At 34.5% G+C, this 19,114-nt stretch overlaps 1 protein-coding gene across 1 annotated transcript; it reads right to left on the bottom strand.

Moving 5' to 3' along the window:
• Positions 1-1,034: 1,034 nt before the first annotated feature.
• LOC149801801 (uncharacterized) lies at positions 1,035-17,005 on the bottom strand. The gene is made up of 3 exons (XM_089956849.1): positions 16,915-17,005; positions 15,404-16,034; positions 1,035-15,310 (listed from the first exon to the last, which is right to left on the bottom strand). Exons 1-3 carry the CDS (start codon positions 17,003-17,005, stop codon positions 15,064-15,066), a joined length of 969 nt encoding a protein of 322 aa, XP_089812975.1. The 3' UTR covers positions 1,035-15,063.
• Positions 17,006-19,114: the final 2,109 nt, after the last annotated feature.

Genomic DNA, 19,114 nt, shown 5'->3' with positions numbered 1-19,114 from the left:
TAGTTTCACATTTTATAGGAGGAGGAGGGCACCATAATATTTTCAGTGCTTAGGTCCCTGGAAGGCCTTAATTTGGGTGCCTGTTGTATATATTACCAAGAATTATATAGGGTCACAATGCATGATGGGCAAAAGCAGAGAACAAAACATTCCTGCAAAAAGATTTTGAACAGCTGATGACAAAGAAAACTTCAACCAAAATGTATTTGTATAATTCTGTAATAACCTTGACCTTTAGCTTGTATCAATTGGGCAAGAAGTGAGGAGAGTAAGAGAAGGTGTTGCCAACTGCTGATAATTTTTAGAAGCAATCCTCCTCAGTGTTGTAGACTTCCTGTATTGAAGAAAAATCTTTAACCTCAAAAATCAGCCAAGTGTAGCTATCACCATCATCAGAATACTGACATTGAAATCTCCGAGTTAATAGGCTCAACATCTGCTAGGCAGAAAAAGCCAAATCGAAAATAACTTTTACATATGCATTTCAAACCATAAATTCTAAAACAATGGCCTGCCTAGTGCTGATTAAATCACCTAAATATGAAATTTTAATGACAAAACAGAGATATATTTACTTTGCTCTGAAATTATGTTAGGGCTCTAAGAAGCAAAATCACTGTGTGACACAGTGTTCTCATGTATTTTTAACTTGGAGCTCTAGTTGAAATTAACAACAGACCTGTTAATAGCTTTTAACAAAAAGTGACTCCTGATTAATCAAAATGTATTATTCTGATATTCTTGACTATAAGATGTATATAGTGGGACCATTAAGGAAGGCTGACCCAAAAGATAGCAGACACCATTTTTCCAGGGAGGTAAATCTGACTGGAACATAAACCTGTGAATCATTAATCCATAAATTATCCTGATGATTATCATAAAAAATTACTTTTGTTCTTTGAGCATAAATAATGTCGTATTTTTTATTTTTAAAATATAGGATATAAGAAATCCAATTTTTGTTTTCATCCTTTTTCCATAGAGTCCCATTATAGAATTTCAAATGGCCAGATAATAATAACAAAGTCAAATTGCTGAAAATAATTTTTACCACACAGCAATGATTACATTCTCTCATGCCAACATAACAATAATGATGTACTGAATAAATATACTTAAGCTCTTTCTTTACATGAATTACAGGCATCTGCATAACACTTGTTCACAGACATGAAACAAAGCGCATAGAATAGATCTAGGTGTATTCCAATTAATCTAATATACATGTACATCCAGCATATTATGTACAAACATTAATACTACTTTCTTTACGATCTTATAGCTACTACATATTTATTAAAAGTACATCCAACAAATTTCACAATTATTCATAATAATGCATGCAATAAAATAACAGCTAACATTTGATTTACAAGAAGATAAAATCTATTGTGCCTTAAGTGTGCATAGGTAAAAAGTGATGCACGTTTGGTTTATCCATGAAAAACTTTGGAATTCACATTAGGTGTAAATAATTGGTAGATAAATGTATTTAGAAACATTTTGATTTTGCTCTAAAAATGTTATGGTATAAAAATATTATCATATAACTTTGCTATTTTGTCAACTCGTTAATCCATGGAGGTATTTGTCGTTTTCGCCTGAAATGCGAGTAGGAAACACATTTTGTGGGCTATTTCTGAATACATCCTAATACATCAACTTCCAAGTGATTGTCCATTAACCTAATTCCTAGTTGTGTTAGAAACATCATTTTTCATTGGCTATTTCACTAATGCTTGAGCAGAAGGGTAAAAGTTGGTTGTTTTTTTGCTTAACGAACCCATCAGTTTTGTATCGAGAGCACTCTTTATTCCAAATTCCCATCTTATCCTACTTTTTTGCAAAGGTTCATCTGTCTGTGTGCAGTTCAGACCAGTCTGCCTTACATCTGAGACCAAAAAGTCTAAAATCAGGACACAAAATTGGATTCCAACCAAGGGTGAATATTGGATGGGAAAAAAATCGGGCCCAAAAAATTAGGTTTCTCCTCCTGTATTTTGTAGTGCAACTAGAACGTCCAGATTATTTGGTATCATTGTTGAGCTACATCTGTCTACCTTTCTATAATACCACCCACTTTAGTGTATCATACATGACCTTGATGCTACAGAGCTCGGCAGTAGGCTACTACCTCCTGCCACGTAAAGCGGTGCCAGGGGTTAATGAGTTCATGTTACAACCTAAGCAAATTTTTAAAAAAATATAAATTACATCAAAAGGAAAAACAAATTAAGGGTAATTATTATTGATCTTTGTTTTAACTATAAACTCTAATGCAAGTTTTGAACTAATAATTATTCAAGTTCACACCTCGTTCATTCATATGACAAGTTCATTCATTAGCATTCATAACGTAACACTGGTGCAGCATGTAAGGCTGTGAATATAATTAAGAAAAAACCCACCCCCTCCACTAAACAACCATACAACACTTAACAAGACTGCATGCTCATAACCACACACAGAACATGTTCAGTCCTCTGTTTTACTAGTGAGTCATTATTATGACCAATGGGATTTTATGTAAAGAAAGAGTTAAGGAAGTCTAACACTAGATAAGGCAGGATGAGTTGAATAAACAAGTACCATTATCAAGGTTTAACATCAATAATAAGCATAGAGGAGGAAACTGAAAAGATCAAACATCACGAACCACTGAAAAGATCAAACATCATGGACCACTGAAAAGATCAAACATCATGGACCACTGAAAAGTTCAAGACTGACATGAAGATTGTGAGTCAGACAATCAATGACAGGATCAGAATCCTTGCAGTATCAGCATTTAGAAACTGGGATGGTCTACAGGGAGTGTAAGGACACAGTTCTCTGTAAATAATATAGCTAGTGTAGTAAACTTTGTGATGTGGACAGGAAAGGGCTTCCATAAACAGTATTGATATAAACAGTAATTATCTACCATGCATTAGTCAGGGTGATTTATTTCCAATAAGGCACCTGATCACAGTGTAATTTTTTTCTTACTATAATTCCAAGAAAAGTCAAAATATTCTCCACCCTGTCTGATCAGCTATTCCGGCTCACCTGAATGATAATGGTGTTTTAGGGGATGGGGGACCTAACTTTCACAATCCCTATCTTTCCAAATGCCCATGATGTTTAATATGTTTTCAGTTTCTCTTCCACACCTGTTGCTGAAGTGAAAATTCAGTTCATCCCGCCTCATCTAGTAGATCATATTGAACTTATTCTGACCATATAATGACATTGCTCAGATTAGTGTCGTGCATTTTAACCAATTAAAACCATCCAAAATATTTATTATATGTCGGGCTTTATACACAGCTTTACATGCTTACAGGGTCCAGGGAAGTCCTCCGTTCGAGAGCTCCAAAGACTGCCCTGGGTCAGCAAACTTTCCCAGTGGTCAAATTTTTTTGCACCTAGAGTGATCCTAAGAAACCTTAACCATTTTATACTGATTAAATATACTTCATCTAGGAATGACATAAATAACATAGCAACACTTGCACACACATTTCAAACTTAACACACAAAGGCATATGCTGAAGATTTTCACACTGGCAAGTGCAGCTAGACCTAGACCACTACTCTGAGGTGCATGCAGTTAAGCCAGGCCAGGCTTACCTAACTAATGACATTTAACAATCTCTTGCATGTTGTTTCCTATCAATTAGCCAAAAATACGTTATTCAGGGTGTCATGTCACAATGATCTGGTCTTTTCCCAACTGACCAGGTCATCATATGAATCACTGTCACCAATGAAAACATAGGAAACTTTGTCATAGGAGGGGTAAAGTGTGAAAATAGCAAATGTGATATAAATCAGAGCTAGTTCTTTATATGGGAATCACATCATGGTAGCTCAGTTTGTGGAGCATCTGACAAACAACATCAAGGGTCGCAGGTTTCATACCGACCAAGGCCAGTCCGAGGTCAGCTGCCTCAGTGTTCCCTTGGGATAGCACTTAGTTCCCATTTTCTCAGCATGATAAGTCAATAATGTGAGAAAAGTGTCATTAAAACCCACAAAAATAAAGCATAAAATCTCTTTTACACCACTCTTTCATTCCCAATTTCTGCATAGTTTCATATTCCCAAGTCCATAAAACAATTTTCACATCTTGTCATTAAATCTCAAAACACCATCTGTACTCACTTATAGGTCAAGTCAAACTTCAAACAACAAAGATCCTGGTCTGCCATAGCATCATGTGCCTGCAGATCAGGATATATACTGTTTATTCTACTGATTACTCTAAACAATCTGCTCAGACCGAGATCTGCCGGTGCATTATGGGCTTGTGCTCTTTGCAGTTCGACTCTTCTTATAACTGAATATAGACAGTAGACTAACTCATTTAAATTCATAATATTAAACATATTTACATAAGTAATTTAACATTGTGAAAGTCAACACACTCATGCTGCAATACATAAAAACAGATCTAAAATTTATTGAAATACTGCCCTTTTCCTACTGACTTTCAAGACCAGCTTGCAATAACAGTAGCATATAATGATAACAATGATAACTGGCATTGCAATTAAGCTAACTGATTGAGCATTATGAAGAAAAAAAATTACAACTATTATTGTTCATGAAAAGAAGAAAGCAATTAAACACACAATGTACATGATAATCCACACAATAATGAATCTGATATTACTGGCAAGTAGATCTCCACCAATGAAACTCCAATTGCTCTTTAACCAAGATCTACATGTGCTAATAATATACATGCTTTTCTCCACATGCATGAATACTTAACAAATTTCTTGTACAGCATGTATAAATTCTCTACAGGTGTACTACAATACTGAGCCTGTATTTAAAGTAAAAAAGTACAGAATTCAAATCTAACCTCAACCAGAGTTACTGTCTGCTCAATTTTCTTAATGTTTTGGGTTGACATCTCAGTAGCACGCCATTAATTGATGATAATCTTTTTTATACAGATTATCAGCTTTTAAAAAAAACACAACTGTACCCAGGTTGATCTAACCAATAATGCTGCTTAATCAACTTAATAAATTTATTAATTATATCTAAATGCCCATTCTCAGGATGTACAGAATTTATGGTGGAACAAAATATTAATAATAAATATAAATTGTTTAAAATGATATAATATTCAAAAGCACATTGTACAGTTTCAAAAGAAAAAATAACCCATTTGGGATTTTTAAAGGGTGGTTCGAATATGATATGTCTGTTATAAACAGGAACCTATTTTGGCTCCTATAAACTTTCTTTTTGTTGTCGAAAAAGGGATAATTTTGTTCATAATTAGATTCATTGTTTGCCAAAGGTATTTTTATTAACTTTACAGATGGATCATTGTTCACTGGGTCTTATAATTTATGGTTTGTTGCACCATAAAATACAAGAAAACTGACACCATATAAACTCACTTATAATTTTAGTCCATCTGCAAACAACAAAGACCCTGATCTGCCATTGCATAATGCACAGGCAGATCAGGATTTATGTTGTTCCTTTCATACAGATCACTGCTAACAAACTGCATAGACCCAGATGTGCCAGTACATTATGCAACAGCAGACTTGGGTCTGTGCAGTTTGCAGTTGTACTCAACTTATATGTGAGTATATATGGTAAACAACAAATACAGGTCAATACAAGTATTGTTGGACACGGTAAAATAGTACATTTTGACAAATAGATCACATTGACGTCTATTCAACTGTAGATAATCATTCAATAATGCAAGAAGATCCCTAAATGTCTTTTGTGTTTATTTTAAATGCAGGCATAGAAGTGACATTAATTTCATCATATAGTCAGCATCATATAATTATCATTACATATACGATCATACAAATATTCAGTCCGACTGCAAACAACAAATTCAAATTATTTTCTCCTCTGTTTTCAAATTATTTTCTCCTCTGTTAGATACATTGGGTGTACCAAGTGTTGTAACCATCTTGGGCCCTTATACATCAGAGTCAATCTTACCAAGTCAAACGCTGTATTGGATTCAAGACAGTCACAAAATTCTGTGCACACTAGCAATGAATGTATTACGTCACAAAACCTACCGTGTTGGTGTATATAGCTGGCATCTGCAACTTATAGTCTGTGGGCCGCATCGAGGCCAGTAAACTGGTTTTATTATGCTATATTTACATCATTTGGGTGCATTTAAAAACCATTCGGTTTACAAGGCAATGATACATTTCCCTAAGACCATGGATCCAGACTTCTGCAAATTCTTGTAATAATTTCATTTAAAAGATTTTTGAAATCAAAGTCTTGTTTTTCTTGTATATAAAGTTTATGAATGGACCATCAATAATGTTCTCCAAAAGATAATACATTTTTGAGGCTGGGCTACCTGACATACATTAAAGCCAATTGACTGTAATAAGAAAAGGCACACAATGAAATCTCTACACACCTGGAGCTGCCAGGACATGGCAGGTAATTTATTGTTATGCAATATGGATATTGAACTAACTGGTTTCACCTACTATACAAACATACAATTATCTACTCCCAGGAAAGGTGTAAACTCCAAACTTTGGTAGTGAACAGTCATAGCTACCGTACTCATCCAAAGTGATGAGGACTTGTACATTTGAATGATACAACAAAGTTTTTTTGTGTATGATGCATACTAATATCAAAATTGGGTGTACCTGAAATATAGCTTTGCTCTTTTAAATGAAAATATGTATCACTAATTAGATTCTTTTTGGTTTTCTGGGGTTTAACACAATTTTTCAGCACATGATAGGCTATACATGGCGGTCAGAAAATATGGTGGAGGAAGAATCACTAATCCGTGATTAAGTTACTGACAAAGTTTATCTCACATACCTACACTGGTCAAGCTGGGACTAGAATTTGCATGGACAGAGATGAAACATGTGAGTAATTTGCATAGGCGAGTGCCAAAGACAACTCAGCCATCCAGCATCCCTCACTAATTAGGAGCTGTAGCCAATCATAAAAGCAACAAATCATCTCATAGTAAATAAATGTCATTGTTAGCTACAAAATACATAAACAAGACTTGTTTCAACAGGCTCATTACTATTAATTAGCTGTTTTTCATGGAGGTATCCATTTTTGTGGGTGCTGAAAATTTAAGCACTGACCTACCATATATACTTCCTTCTAAGTCCAACTGCAAACTGCAAAAACCCAGATCTGCCATTGCATAATGCACCAGCAGATCTGTTTCAATGCAGTTTGTTAGTTTGTCAGTAAAACAACAACATAGACCCTAATCTGCTGCATACTATGTGACAGCAGATCAGGATCTCTTATTCGCAGTTGGACTCATAAGTGAGTCTATACAGCATCTATGAAGTATGGAAGTATCCTTTCCCTATTAGCATTGGATGATTATTTAAATTGTAAAATCTTGCAATTTGATGCCTTCAAAAATAAACGAATTAAGAGTACAGCATATCAAAACATATCAGAAACAAATTTTTAAATAAATGAAATACCTGCACATTCTATTAAAATAGTAATGACTATTCTTGTTTTAATGTGGGTATATGAGAAAACTTCCTGTGGGTCAATCATTCTTACCAGGGTTTTCCCTCCACCAGTTATACTGACCACTATATATAGCCTATCTTTTGTGGACATATCTTACTGTACAAATATAAAGAATTGTTTAAAAAATGTGAGTACTACCATATATATATGCTTATAAGACTAGTCCAACTGCAAACTGCACAGACCCAGATCTTCCACTGCATAAAGCACTGGCAGATCTGGGTCTATGTGGTTTGTTAGGAATCATCAGTAGAACAAAAAACATAGAACCTGATCTCTAGGCACGTTGTGCTTCAGCGGATCAAGATCTATCTTGTTTGTACTTGTACTTGACTTATAAGTGAGTATATACAGCAATTTCTCACTTGAATCAACCTAACATAAATGTCTGTGTACTTGGCTTACTCTGTAAAGTACTTGTTCCCCAAAAGTATTTTAAATAAACACAGAGTGGATGAGGTGAAAGTATAAACTTAGCTTTAGAAAGTGAGTTTACTCTATCTAGCTGTGAGTCAGAGCTGATTTGTCATTCACTACACTCCTCAAATGTCTTTTTTAAATATTTTAACTGATAACCAGTGCATATGTAAATTCAGTCAAGTCTGCATTAGTGTCATTTTTATCTTAGTAAGGTAACGATCTTAAATCATTCAATATCTGCACTCAGTGATTAAAACAGGAACTACCAGACAGTAGAAAGCCACTTTGCCATGTATGCATTGATACAACAAGTGTACAATTTTATGCTGAATTCACAATTTTTGTTTCTTCCTACAATTTAGTGACTTTAGTGAACTGAAATGATGAAATAATTGAAGAAAATTTTAGATGACCACACTTTTTGTAATACATGGGTTGTTATGATGTATCTAGTTGTTGCAGTAACTTGCTTGTGACAGAGTACTTCTAGCTTTAGTAAAAGATCAGCTGCAACGAAGTTAATTTTAAATAAGATGATACAAAAATTTCATATTTACATCACAATTATAAATCATAATAGTTCATAGAATCTTGAAAACTAAAGGCAATAACAGCACCATCATATTTTGAAACATGCAAGCAGCCCATAATCTTAATGTCACAGGCAATTCATGCCTCATTAATATAAAATTTCACTAAAACTAGGCAGCAAAAACTTGTAGTAAATTTACTATTTTTCATGGTGTATCAGCTTTTGTTAAGTTCCGGGTAAAAGTCACCTAATTAAATTCCCAACTGACGGTGATTCTACTTCAGAAACAAGATGATTCTTTACCCAGTCCACAAGTTTAAGTATTGAAGGCTAAAATCTTTACCCTAAGTATGGAAGTCTTTACCCTAAGTATGGAAGTCTTTACCCAGTCTAAGTAAAAGTTTTTACCCGGTCTAAGTATGGAAGTCTTTATCCAGTCTAAGTATGGAAGTCTTGACCCAGTCTAAGTATGGAAGTCTTTATCCAGTCTAAGTATGGAAGTCTTTATCTAGTCCAAGTATGGAAATCTTTACCCTAAGTATGGAAGTCTTTACCCAGTCTAAGTAAAAGTTTTTACCTGGTCTAAGTATGGAAGTCTTTATCCAGTCTAAGTATGGAAGTCTTGACCCAGTCTAAGTATGGAAGTCTTTACCCAGTCTAAGTATGGAAGTCTTTACCCAGTCTAAGTAAAAGTTTTTACCCGGTCTAAGTATGGAAGTCTTTATCCAGTCTAAATATGAAAGTCTTGACCCAGTCTAAGTATGGAAGTCTTTACCCAGTCTAAGTATGGAAGTCTTTACCCAGTCTAAGTAAAAGTTTTTACCCGGTCTAAGTATGGAAGTCTTTATCCAGTCTAAGCATGGAAGTCTTGACCCAGTCTAAGTATGGAAGTCTTTACCCAGTCTAAGTATGGAAGTCTTTACCCAGTCTAAGTAAAAGTTTTTACCCAGTCTAAGTATGGAAGTCTTTATCCAGTCTAAGCATGGAAGTCTTGACCCAGTCTAAGTATGGAAGTCTTTACCCAGTCTAAGTATGGAAGTCTTTACCCAGTCTAAGTAAAAGTTTTTACCCGGTCTAAGTATGGAAGTCTTTATCCAGTCTAAATATGAAAATCTTGACCCAGTCTAAGTATGGAAGTTTTTATCTAGTCTAAATATGGAAGTCTTTATCTAGTCCAAGTATGGAAGTCTTTATCTAGTCTAAGTATGGAAGTCTTTATCTAGTCCAAGTAAAAGTTTTTACCCGGTCTAAGTATGGAAGTCTTTATCCAGTCTAAATATGGAAGTCTTTACCCAGTCTAAGTATGGAAGTTTTTACCCAGTCTAAATATGGAAGTCTTGACCCAGTCTAAGTATGGAAGTCTTTATCCAGTCTAAGTATGGAAGTCTTTATCTAGTCCAAGTATGGAAGTCTTTATCTAGTCCAAATATGGAAGTCTTTATCTAGTCCAAGTATGGAAGTCTTTAACCGATCTAAATATGGAAGTCTTTATCCAGTCTAAGTATGGAAGTCTTGACCCAGTCTAAGTATGGAAGTTTTTACCCAGTCTAAGTATGGAAGTCTTTATCTAGTCCAAGTATGGAAGTCTTTATCTAGTCCAAGTATGGAAGTCTTTATCTAGTCCAAGTATGGAAGTCTTCATCTAGTCCAAGTATGGAAGTCTTTAACCGATCTAAATATGGAAGTCTTTACCGAGTCTAAGTATGGAAATCTTGACCCAGTCTAAGTATGGACGTCTAAATCTTTACCCAGTCTCAGTTTAAGTATGGAAGACCATTACATTCAACACAAGATCTATAAAAAGTCATATCTAAGGAAAGAAAATGAATTCTCTGTAATTTTATTATATAATCTATGACAGTGTAATTAACCGGGCATCTGAAACAAGAATAATTTGAAATAAATAGAGGCAATATATTTCTCCATGATGTGAAACCATTTTTAATAAACAAATAAAGTATCCACAGCTGAAATGTTTGCAACCTGATGTTTAAACCTGACAATTTCACAATGTAAAAAGTTTGTTTAGGTGTAGAAAAGAAATGGGTTAGACAGTGTTTATGGAAGAAGTGTTATATGTATTTTCCCAGACTTCTCTGTGCACTCAGCAGGGGTATGACTATGATAGCCTGCATAGAAAGCATTATCTGATGCTAATCATGTTTACATTTATGTCAGTTCCAGTCTAAACTCCATTTGTACATCTAGAACAAATGGATTAGCAGACAGGAGGAGATTAACAATTAATCCACCTGGATAGTGTGCTGCATCAGCTTTATCAGGACTACCATATACCATCTAACATGAATCGGCATTCAAAATTGCTGCCTGCCTGATTGTTCCAAACCCAGCAATTTTCAGACAACACCAGTAATTTTTCAATGATTCTGCTAGCTGTTTCAAAGGTTGTTCCAAACCCAGCAATTTTCAGACAACACCAGTAATTTGTTAAAGATTCTGTTTCAAAGGTTTCTGGACTAAATTTCATCAGGCTCAGAAAGTTATAATAACAGAACACTGTCTATTGACAACACATGAAGTCCTTACACTAAAACATGGCTTAACAGACATTCACTCCATACCTACTCTGATAAGACACAACATTCAAGAACCCATTTTTACTTCTTCATATTCAACAAGGTACACAAAAGGGGCATAACTCACAGTGAATTATAGTAATTGATTATTAAGATTACAGACATAAAATATCTAAGAAACTCAGTTAATGTTTACACATTTTCCACCAGTGAAGGTGTGTATGTGTGTCATTTAGATTTTTAACGTAGCTTTAACAATTTTTCAGTCATATTGCTACGATGTCTGCAGTGTGGCAGTTTATAGTGATGTCTAGCACTGGGGCATCATGTCACAGACATATAGCATCATATCCCACCCAGTCACATTATCCTGACACCAGGCCAACCAGTCCTAACACTAACCTCTTAATGCTGAGCGCCAAGCAAGGCAGCTGTTAGTACCATTTTTGTAAGTCTGTGATATGACTTGGCCAGGGATTGAACCCACGACCTCCTGCATCCAAGGCAGATGCTCTAACCTCCACCAGTGAAGGAATCGAACCAACTTAAATGGTAGATTATGAATAGCACTAGTCTTATGCTGCATAGTAAAGAAAATAATAATGCAATGTAATGATGACCTTTGACCTTAGTGACTGGGAAGAAAGGAAAAGATCATACCTAGGGTTATTACTGGGCAAACTGTGCAATGGCAGTATATATAAATATATTTATTTGAATCAATTCATGATGAGGGTAGAAGCCAACTTCAAAAATGTATCTCCATAGCTCTGACCTTTAACCTCTTTGATCTTGACCTCAATGACATAAGTGTACCCAAAACAAAATTGCACATGAAGCAAACATCACAACTGCTTTAAAAATGTGGCAAATCATATGATGTGTAGGTGTCAATGTGTGTGTGTGTACAAGATTTTATGGAACATCAGCACAATCTTGGCTAGAGTTTAGGTATCCCCAAAAGGTCTACAAGACAAAGATAAAGGCAAAAAAGGTTAAAATCCTGAAAATATAAATTAAACCATTTTTACATAAACCCAACTCTTTTAAGAAGTCCAACCCTTCTCAGCTTGAACTTCATGGTGAGATGCATCCCATGGCACAAAGGAAGTTGATCCAGATAATTGCTGAATACCTAGTAAGTTATTGGTTTTAAAAAGATGAATACCCTTATGCCAAGGATGCAAACCCAATTTATAAATATAAATAAAGTGATTCAGTTCACCTGAAATAGTAAGGAAAACACTTTTAGCTGGATATATACAACTTCATGATACAAAAACTGAATTTAATTTAAAAACACTAATTGTAACATCAGGCCACATGCAAATCTCTTAAGTCTATTGTTTATCCTGGTTCATTTCCTGTTAGGTGTACTCAAGATTTAATCGGTGCACAGCTTTCTGAAAGTTTTTTTCCCCGCCCATTATTCTACTTATAATGCAAAATAAAGAAAAAATTGTATTTGTCAAGAAAAAGTTCTGGACATTAAATAATATCCTGACTGGACAAATGAATTTTGTTTCAAATTCCTGCATACTGCTTGTACATGTGCAAAGAGGTTTATTTTTCCTTATTTTAACCAATAAATGCACTAAAACACTTTCCCACAATTTTCCACTGACAAAATCAGTCTGCACTTGAAAACCAAAGTAATATAATTTTTCTGCAAAATAAATTCCCTGCTGTATCTATTCCCACTAAAAAAGTGCACTACAACTATAAATGTAAATAGTTATCATTTTAACCAATATACTCACAAGTCAAACTGCAAATGAAATAAATTCTCATCTGGCAGCACTTGTTGCTACTGCAGATCTGGGTCTGTGCAGTTTGCAGTCAGATTTATAAGTACAGTCTATCCTATGATGCAATATAGAAACAGTAAATAGGGGAGATAAATCCTATGAAAAATGTGATGCATTTCCCACATTTATTTAGTCCATTTTTAGTTACTGATGATATAATATGTACTAAAATGGAGTTGCAATAAAGCATGTTCATATTATTTCTAATGAGATAATTCCATTATTACATGTACACAAAACCACATACGTGTTTTGTTCCAAGTTGGTGGAAAGAATGAGTTTGATAGTCATTGTCAAGACGTATCAAATGAGTTCTTTCCCCCCTACTAGAATCAAAACATGAATGTAGTTTTGTATTTATTACAGTTTTTATATAAAAAAAACCTTTCCAAATATGTTTAGCTAAAATGTATGAATGGAAGTCAAAGCAAACTGAAGTCAGGTCCAATTGCAAACTACACAGACCCAGATCTGCTGTCACATTAAGTGCTGGCGGATCTGGTCTGTCCAGTTTGTTGGGAGTAATTGGTAGAATAAACATGATAGACTCTTATCTGCAGATGTATTATGTTACAGCAGATAAGGATCTTTGTTGTTTGCAGTTTGACTCAACTTATAAATGAATAAAGATGGTACTGTAATTTATAAAAGTTTCATCTCGTGGATGAGAAAATACTTATGCACAGACATCAGTTAAAACACCTAAATAGTTCCCATGTGGGTGTACTAAGGAAATACATACTAAACACAGCGATAGAAGAATAAATGAGTACGTAATAAACCCACAACCGTTTTTGGATCACACATCAGGCACTCGACCAACAGAGCTATCGCAGTACCCTGTCTGCTTTAAATCTTAGCTGCAACAAGCATTGTAGACTTAGATCTTCTGGCTCATAACGCACTGGAAGATCTGTCTGGGACAATGCTATGCATGGTTGGAGGTGTTTTGTACATTTAACATACATTTGTATTACACTGTATTGTCCTTATTTTTTTGTACACTTTTTTATTAGTACCTTTTCAGGTGTACAAATAATAAAAGGTAATTGATGGTGTATTGAAAAGTAAGAGTGTATGAAAAATAGTAGACAACACAGTATATACAATAATGTTATCTGTTTATTTTTATACAGCAATACATTAGAGATTTTCAGACAAACTTAAGTTTAAGATGACGTTAGAAATTTCAAAAAAACAAAACAAAAAAAGGACAAAACAACTTTATTTTCATTCTATAGGTTGCTGGCAGTGGCATTACTAGGAGTGTGTGGTGGGTGCAGACCGCACCAGGTAACACCATCAGAGGGGGTGACACCAAAATGACATTACTAAGAATTCTGTATGGTCTGTTACAGAAGGAAGTCCATGGGGGTGACACCATGAGTTACCACACTGCGTGACACCAACCCTAGCGATGCCACTGGTCGCTGGTTCAAACCCTGCCCATACCTGCTCAAATGGCTGCCATGCTGTGCCTCTGAGCAGGGCACTTTGCTACATGTACCATTAATCATCACTGAATAGTCTTTCATTTGCTGATGTGTCATTAATATATCAATCAATCAATCTTAAGAATTAAGTGTAAAAATGTAAATCTATTTTTAAATCATAATTCAAGTTTAGAAGTTATATTTGGCACAACGGAAACTAATACTCTATGGCCATTGTTTGGTTGAAATTAATACTCTATGACCATTGACTGGTGGAAGACATTTTATAGGCTTACTTTACTCTTTGTTAAACTATAAGTCAATTATCCAAAAGGTATTAAAAAATTACATGTACACAGAGTGGAAGTGAATAATTAATGGCTTTTTATTCATCAAAGGAACTGGAAGACCATTTGAAGTGACAAGCAATAATGTTTCTTTACTCAATGGAATATGGATGCATATCAATGAAAGTTCAACAGATAAGCATGCCTATTACCTCAGTACTAAATTTCAAACTGCAGTTAGTTAAATGTTACAAAAATTTAAACATATTTAAATTTGCAACCAGTGGTCTTAATTTTACAAAATGCATTTTGGGACCCCGAGTGGACTAAAGCGCTTGCCTTTACTGATCACTGCCATCTCACCGCTGTCTGCATGGGTTCAAGTTTCTGGCTCAGCCAACATGGGTCTGTGGGAAAGCTTGCCAGTAGCTTCCCATGGTTGGTGGTTCTCACCAGGGTTTTCCCTGGTTCTTACCCCACCAGTTATACTGGTTGCCATATACAACCTATCAAGAGCTAAATAATGGCCTTCATATTTGTCACACTCATCATAGGGGCCTTCATATTTGTCACACTCATCATACAGACCTTTATATTTGTCAACCTCATTATGCAGGCCTTCATATTTGTCATCATAGGGACCTTTATAATTGTCATTCTCATTAAAGGAACCTTTATAATTGTCATACTCTTCATAGGGATCTTTATAATTGTCGTACTCATCATAGTGACCTTTATAATTGTCATATTCATTAAAAGAAACCTTTATAATTGTCATATTCATTAAAAGAAACCTTTATAATTGTCATATTCATTAAAAGAAACCTTTATAATTGTCATATTCATTAAAAAAAACCTAAAATTGTCATACTCATCATAGGGACCTTTATAATTGTCATACTCATCATAGGGACCTTTATAATTGTCATACTCATTATAGGGACCTTTATAATTGTCATACTCATCATAGGGACCTTTATAATTGTCATATTCATCAAAGGGACCTTTATAATTGTCATATTCATCATAGAGACTTTTATAATTGTCATATTCATCAAAGGAACCTTTATAATTGTCATATTCATCATAGGGACCTTTATAATTGTCATACTCATCATAGGGACCTTTATAATTGTCATACTCATCATAGGGACCTTTATAATTGTCATACTCATTATAGGGACCTTTATAATTGTCATATTCATCATAGGGACCTTTATAATTGTCATATTTATCATAGGGACCTTTATAATTGTCATATTCATCATAGGGACCTTTATAATTGTCATATTCATCATAGGGACCTTTATAACTGTCATAGTCATCATAGGGACCTTTATAATTGTCATATTCATCATAGAGACCTTTATAATTGTCATATTCATCATAGGGACCTTTATAACTGTCATAGTCATCATAGGGACCTTTATAATTGTCATATTCATCATAGAGACTTTTATAATTGTCATATTCATCAAAGGGACCTTCTTAATTGTTATATTCATCATTGGGACCTTTATAATTGTCATACTCATTATAGGGACCTTCATATATATTACACATTACAACACAAACCATAACATCACTTATAATATGCTATATCCAATATTCACATGTGTTCAATTTATTATTAAATATACTTGCTTATAAGTCAATTATTACTGCAAATGACAAAGATCCCAATCTGCTGCATCACAATGCACTGGCAGATTAGGGTCTATGCTGTTTATTCAACTGTTCCTCCTAACAAACTGTACTGACCCAGATCTGCCAGTGCATTATGCAACAGCAGATATGGGTCTGTGCAGTTTGCACTCATATGCAATTATGGATGGTATCTGCTTCAACTGACATTGCATCATTCACTCATCTTATCCTTTTTTGTAAAAATTAGTTACTTATTATAAAAATGTTATTTTGTTAATTTCATTTTTCTCACCACAACACATTTCACATGATATCACACAATTCCCGTCATTGGCACTGCATTAAAACACCACATGCCTGTTCAATTTACACATGATATCATACTGTACACAATGATGAGACAAGAATAATCCACAAAGGTGGTGGAAACAAAAACTGGTAAATGCAACTGGTCACTATATATGTTGCACCTCATTTTGAAAGAGCATTAAAATACATCAACAAAATAATGTTATCTCCTTTGTCTTATACATTATTCATGTTTCCAACTGGACCATGAACATGTAAAAAAAAAAAAAAAAAAAATAATGTTTATTTAAACAAATATACAGAGATTCTTGATCACCTAAATTGAATCAGTCTTTTAGACAATTTATATACATTACACTGGGTGTGACAATCCCCAACAAATATTGATAAAAAGATGGATATATATCTCACCTGCTCCACTGCGTAATACAGATACAAGTATGTTTTCACTTCCAAAAGACCCTAACCTTGCCTTGAGGTTGAATGACGGGTTAGAGTGCATGAATATGGAAGGGCAATGCTTAATGACTCTACAATTTAAATTTGGCAGCCATCCCTTGCAAGATTCATTCTTATGCACATACAACAAACTTTAACTGACCATTAACCAGGATTTTAAAATGACCCTAACCTTGCCTGAGAAAAATGGAAGGATGGATGCAAACGGGCAGTTTCCTGATTCTACAGTCAATAGCTATACCTCTTTGGGTTTGTGACTCAAGACCCTCCAGAACACTTATCCAAGATATTCAAATGACCTTGACCTTTCATAAGAGTCACAGGTAGAGGGTTGCGATGCATGGCCAAGCTTCCAATTTTACAGTCCAATAGTATGGCTATCCCTCCTTGGATTCGTGAATTGTGGCCATATAGAAAAACCTTTACCATAAACTTAACCAAGATTTTCAAATGGCCTTGACACTGCTAGAGGAAAACAGAAGAGCTGGGGTGCAATAATGCATCGATTTTTAAAGTCAGAACTTTCTGATTCTACAGCTCAAGCAGTAAAGTTATTCCTCACAGGGTGTGACTTATGACCATACAGAGAGAATAAAACTTGTTCAAGATTTTCAAATGACATTAACCTTGCCCAGTATTTATAGAGTGGGTAGGGCTGCATGGATATTGAAGAGCCAACCAACCTGATTATATAATCCAAATATGACAGCTATTTACCCCAGGGTTTCAGATTTATGACCATATTGAGAAACTTTAACCAAAGCCTTTCCAATGTTGATCTCATTGGTATTGTTGCTGGTGGAATCAGTGGTACCTAGGTCTCACCTGTGCTAAAGCAGGCAAGACAAATCTCCATAAAATATAACTCAAGGCTTTAAAGACCCAATTAAGTATTTACACAACAAAATGGAAAATTCATTGTTACTTTAAAAACTGTACATGAAAACATGCCCTCATTGGTTCTGTGTAAAGTATGTTATGTCAGCATAAACACATGTATAATTTGAAATAAAATCCACTCTGTGAAACATAATATTTTTTTATATAGACTCAATTATGAAGCTTTCAGATGATGTACCATCAGAAACAAACTTGTACTTTTTAAAAGAATGCAGTTTATATAACACATTTTAACACCTGAGTTCAAGAAATTTACATTTGGTCACCTTTACCTTTTATTGTTCATACTTTTTCAAAGAACTTTTATATTCACTTTTAACATTTGATCTTGCTAGAGTATATATTGATACCGGTATTATAATATTTTGGAGGGTTTATGATCCTAAAGTTGTTAGCAATTTTTACCGTTACATTTTTAGAACCATACTGGTTAATCAGCACTTTATGGCCAGGATTGTGCTGCTAAACTCTGTGCATCCATCCATCCATCCATACATACATACATAACAAATTAAATCATTGTCTGAAATGTATCAAATGTCTCAATGAAAGCTACTGCATTACTTTAGATTTAAAAAATATAAATTAGCTGTAAAATTCACAGTGACCTAATTTTGCCTTTAATAAGGCTACTATCCAGTTGATCATCTGAAAACTATGTATATATATATATTTAATGCCCTAAGGGTATATACTAAATGAAACCCCTGAGGTTAAAAAAAAAATTTGACTTGATTTAAACAGGCTGAAAATTCTTATTTTCTAAGTTGGTAAAGTAAACTCATCCTAATAAAAAGTACATTGTTGTCTGCTTTATTTATTTTTGCAGAATGACCTGAGGTTACAAATGTGCTTCTGTTGAAAAAAATGTTACAGAGACCACCCACCAGTACTGTCGCATTACACGAATGTGACAAGTAATCCAAAATCAATTAACTGTGACATCAATGCAACATTATCCTAACATATATACTCACCAATATGTCAGCTGCAACAACAACACAGACCCTGATCTGCCGTCGCATAATGTGCCATGAGATCAGGGTCTTAGATGCTTGTTCTACTAATTACTCAAAAAAAAACTGCTGGCACATTACGAGATAGATATATGCAGTGTGCAGTTGCAACTGACTTAAAAGTGAGCATAAATGGTACTTATTGCATAAAGTGTAACACAATTATATGGAGCAAGAGATTTCTCTTTGCTGAAGCCACATTTTGTTTAGAAAGACAAGACATACATTAAAGTAAG

This window comes from Sinohyriopsis cumingii, chromosome 4 (assembly GCF_028554795.1).
Source record: "Sinohyriopsis cumingii isolate HCF-2022 chromosome 4, ASM2855479v2, whole genome shotgun sequence".
Taxonomy (NCBI): domain Eukaryota; kingdom Metazoa; phylum Mollusca; class Bivalvia; order Unionida; family Unionidae; genus Sinohyriopsis; species Sinohyriopsis cumingii.
The sequence above is the reverse complement of the archived record's forward strand: the minus strand, read 5'-3'. Positions and strand labels throughout refer to the sequence as shown.

Coding starts and splice junctions, on each gene's coding strand:
- LOC149801801 (XM_089956849.1), bottom strand. CDS start 17,005: ATGCACTCTAACCCGTCATTCAACCTCAAGGCAAGGTTAGGGTCTTTT. Junction 16,035..16,914: donor TGTATTACGCAGTGGAGCAG/GTGAGATATATA, acceptor ATAACAATTAAG/AAGGTCCCTTTGATGAATAT. Junction 15,311..15,403: donor GATGAGTATGACAATTTTAG/GTTTTTTTTAAT, acceptor ACAATTATAAAG/GTTTCTTTTAATGAATATGA.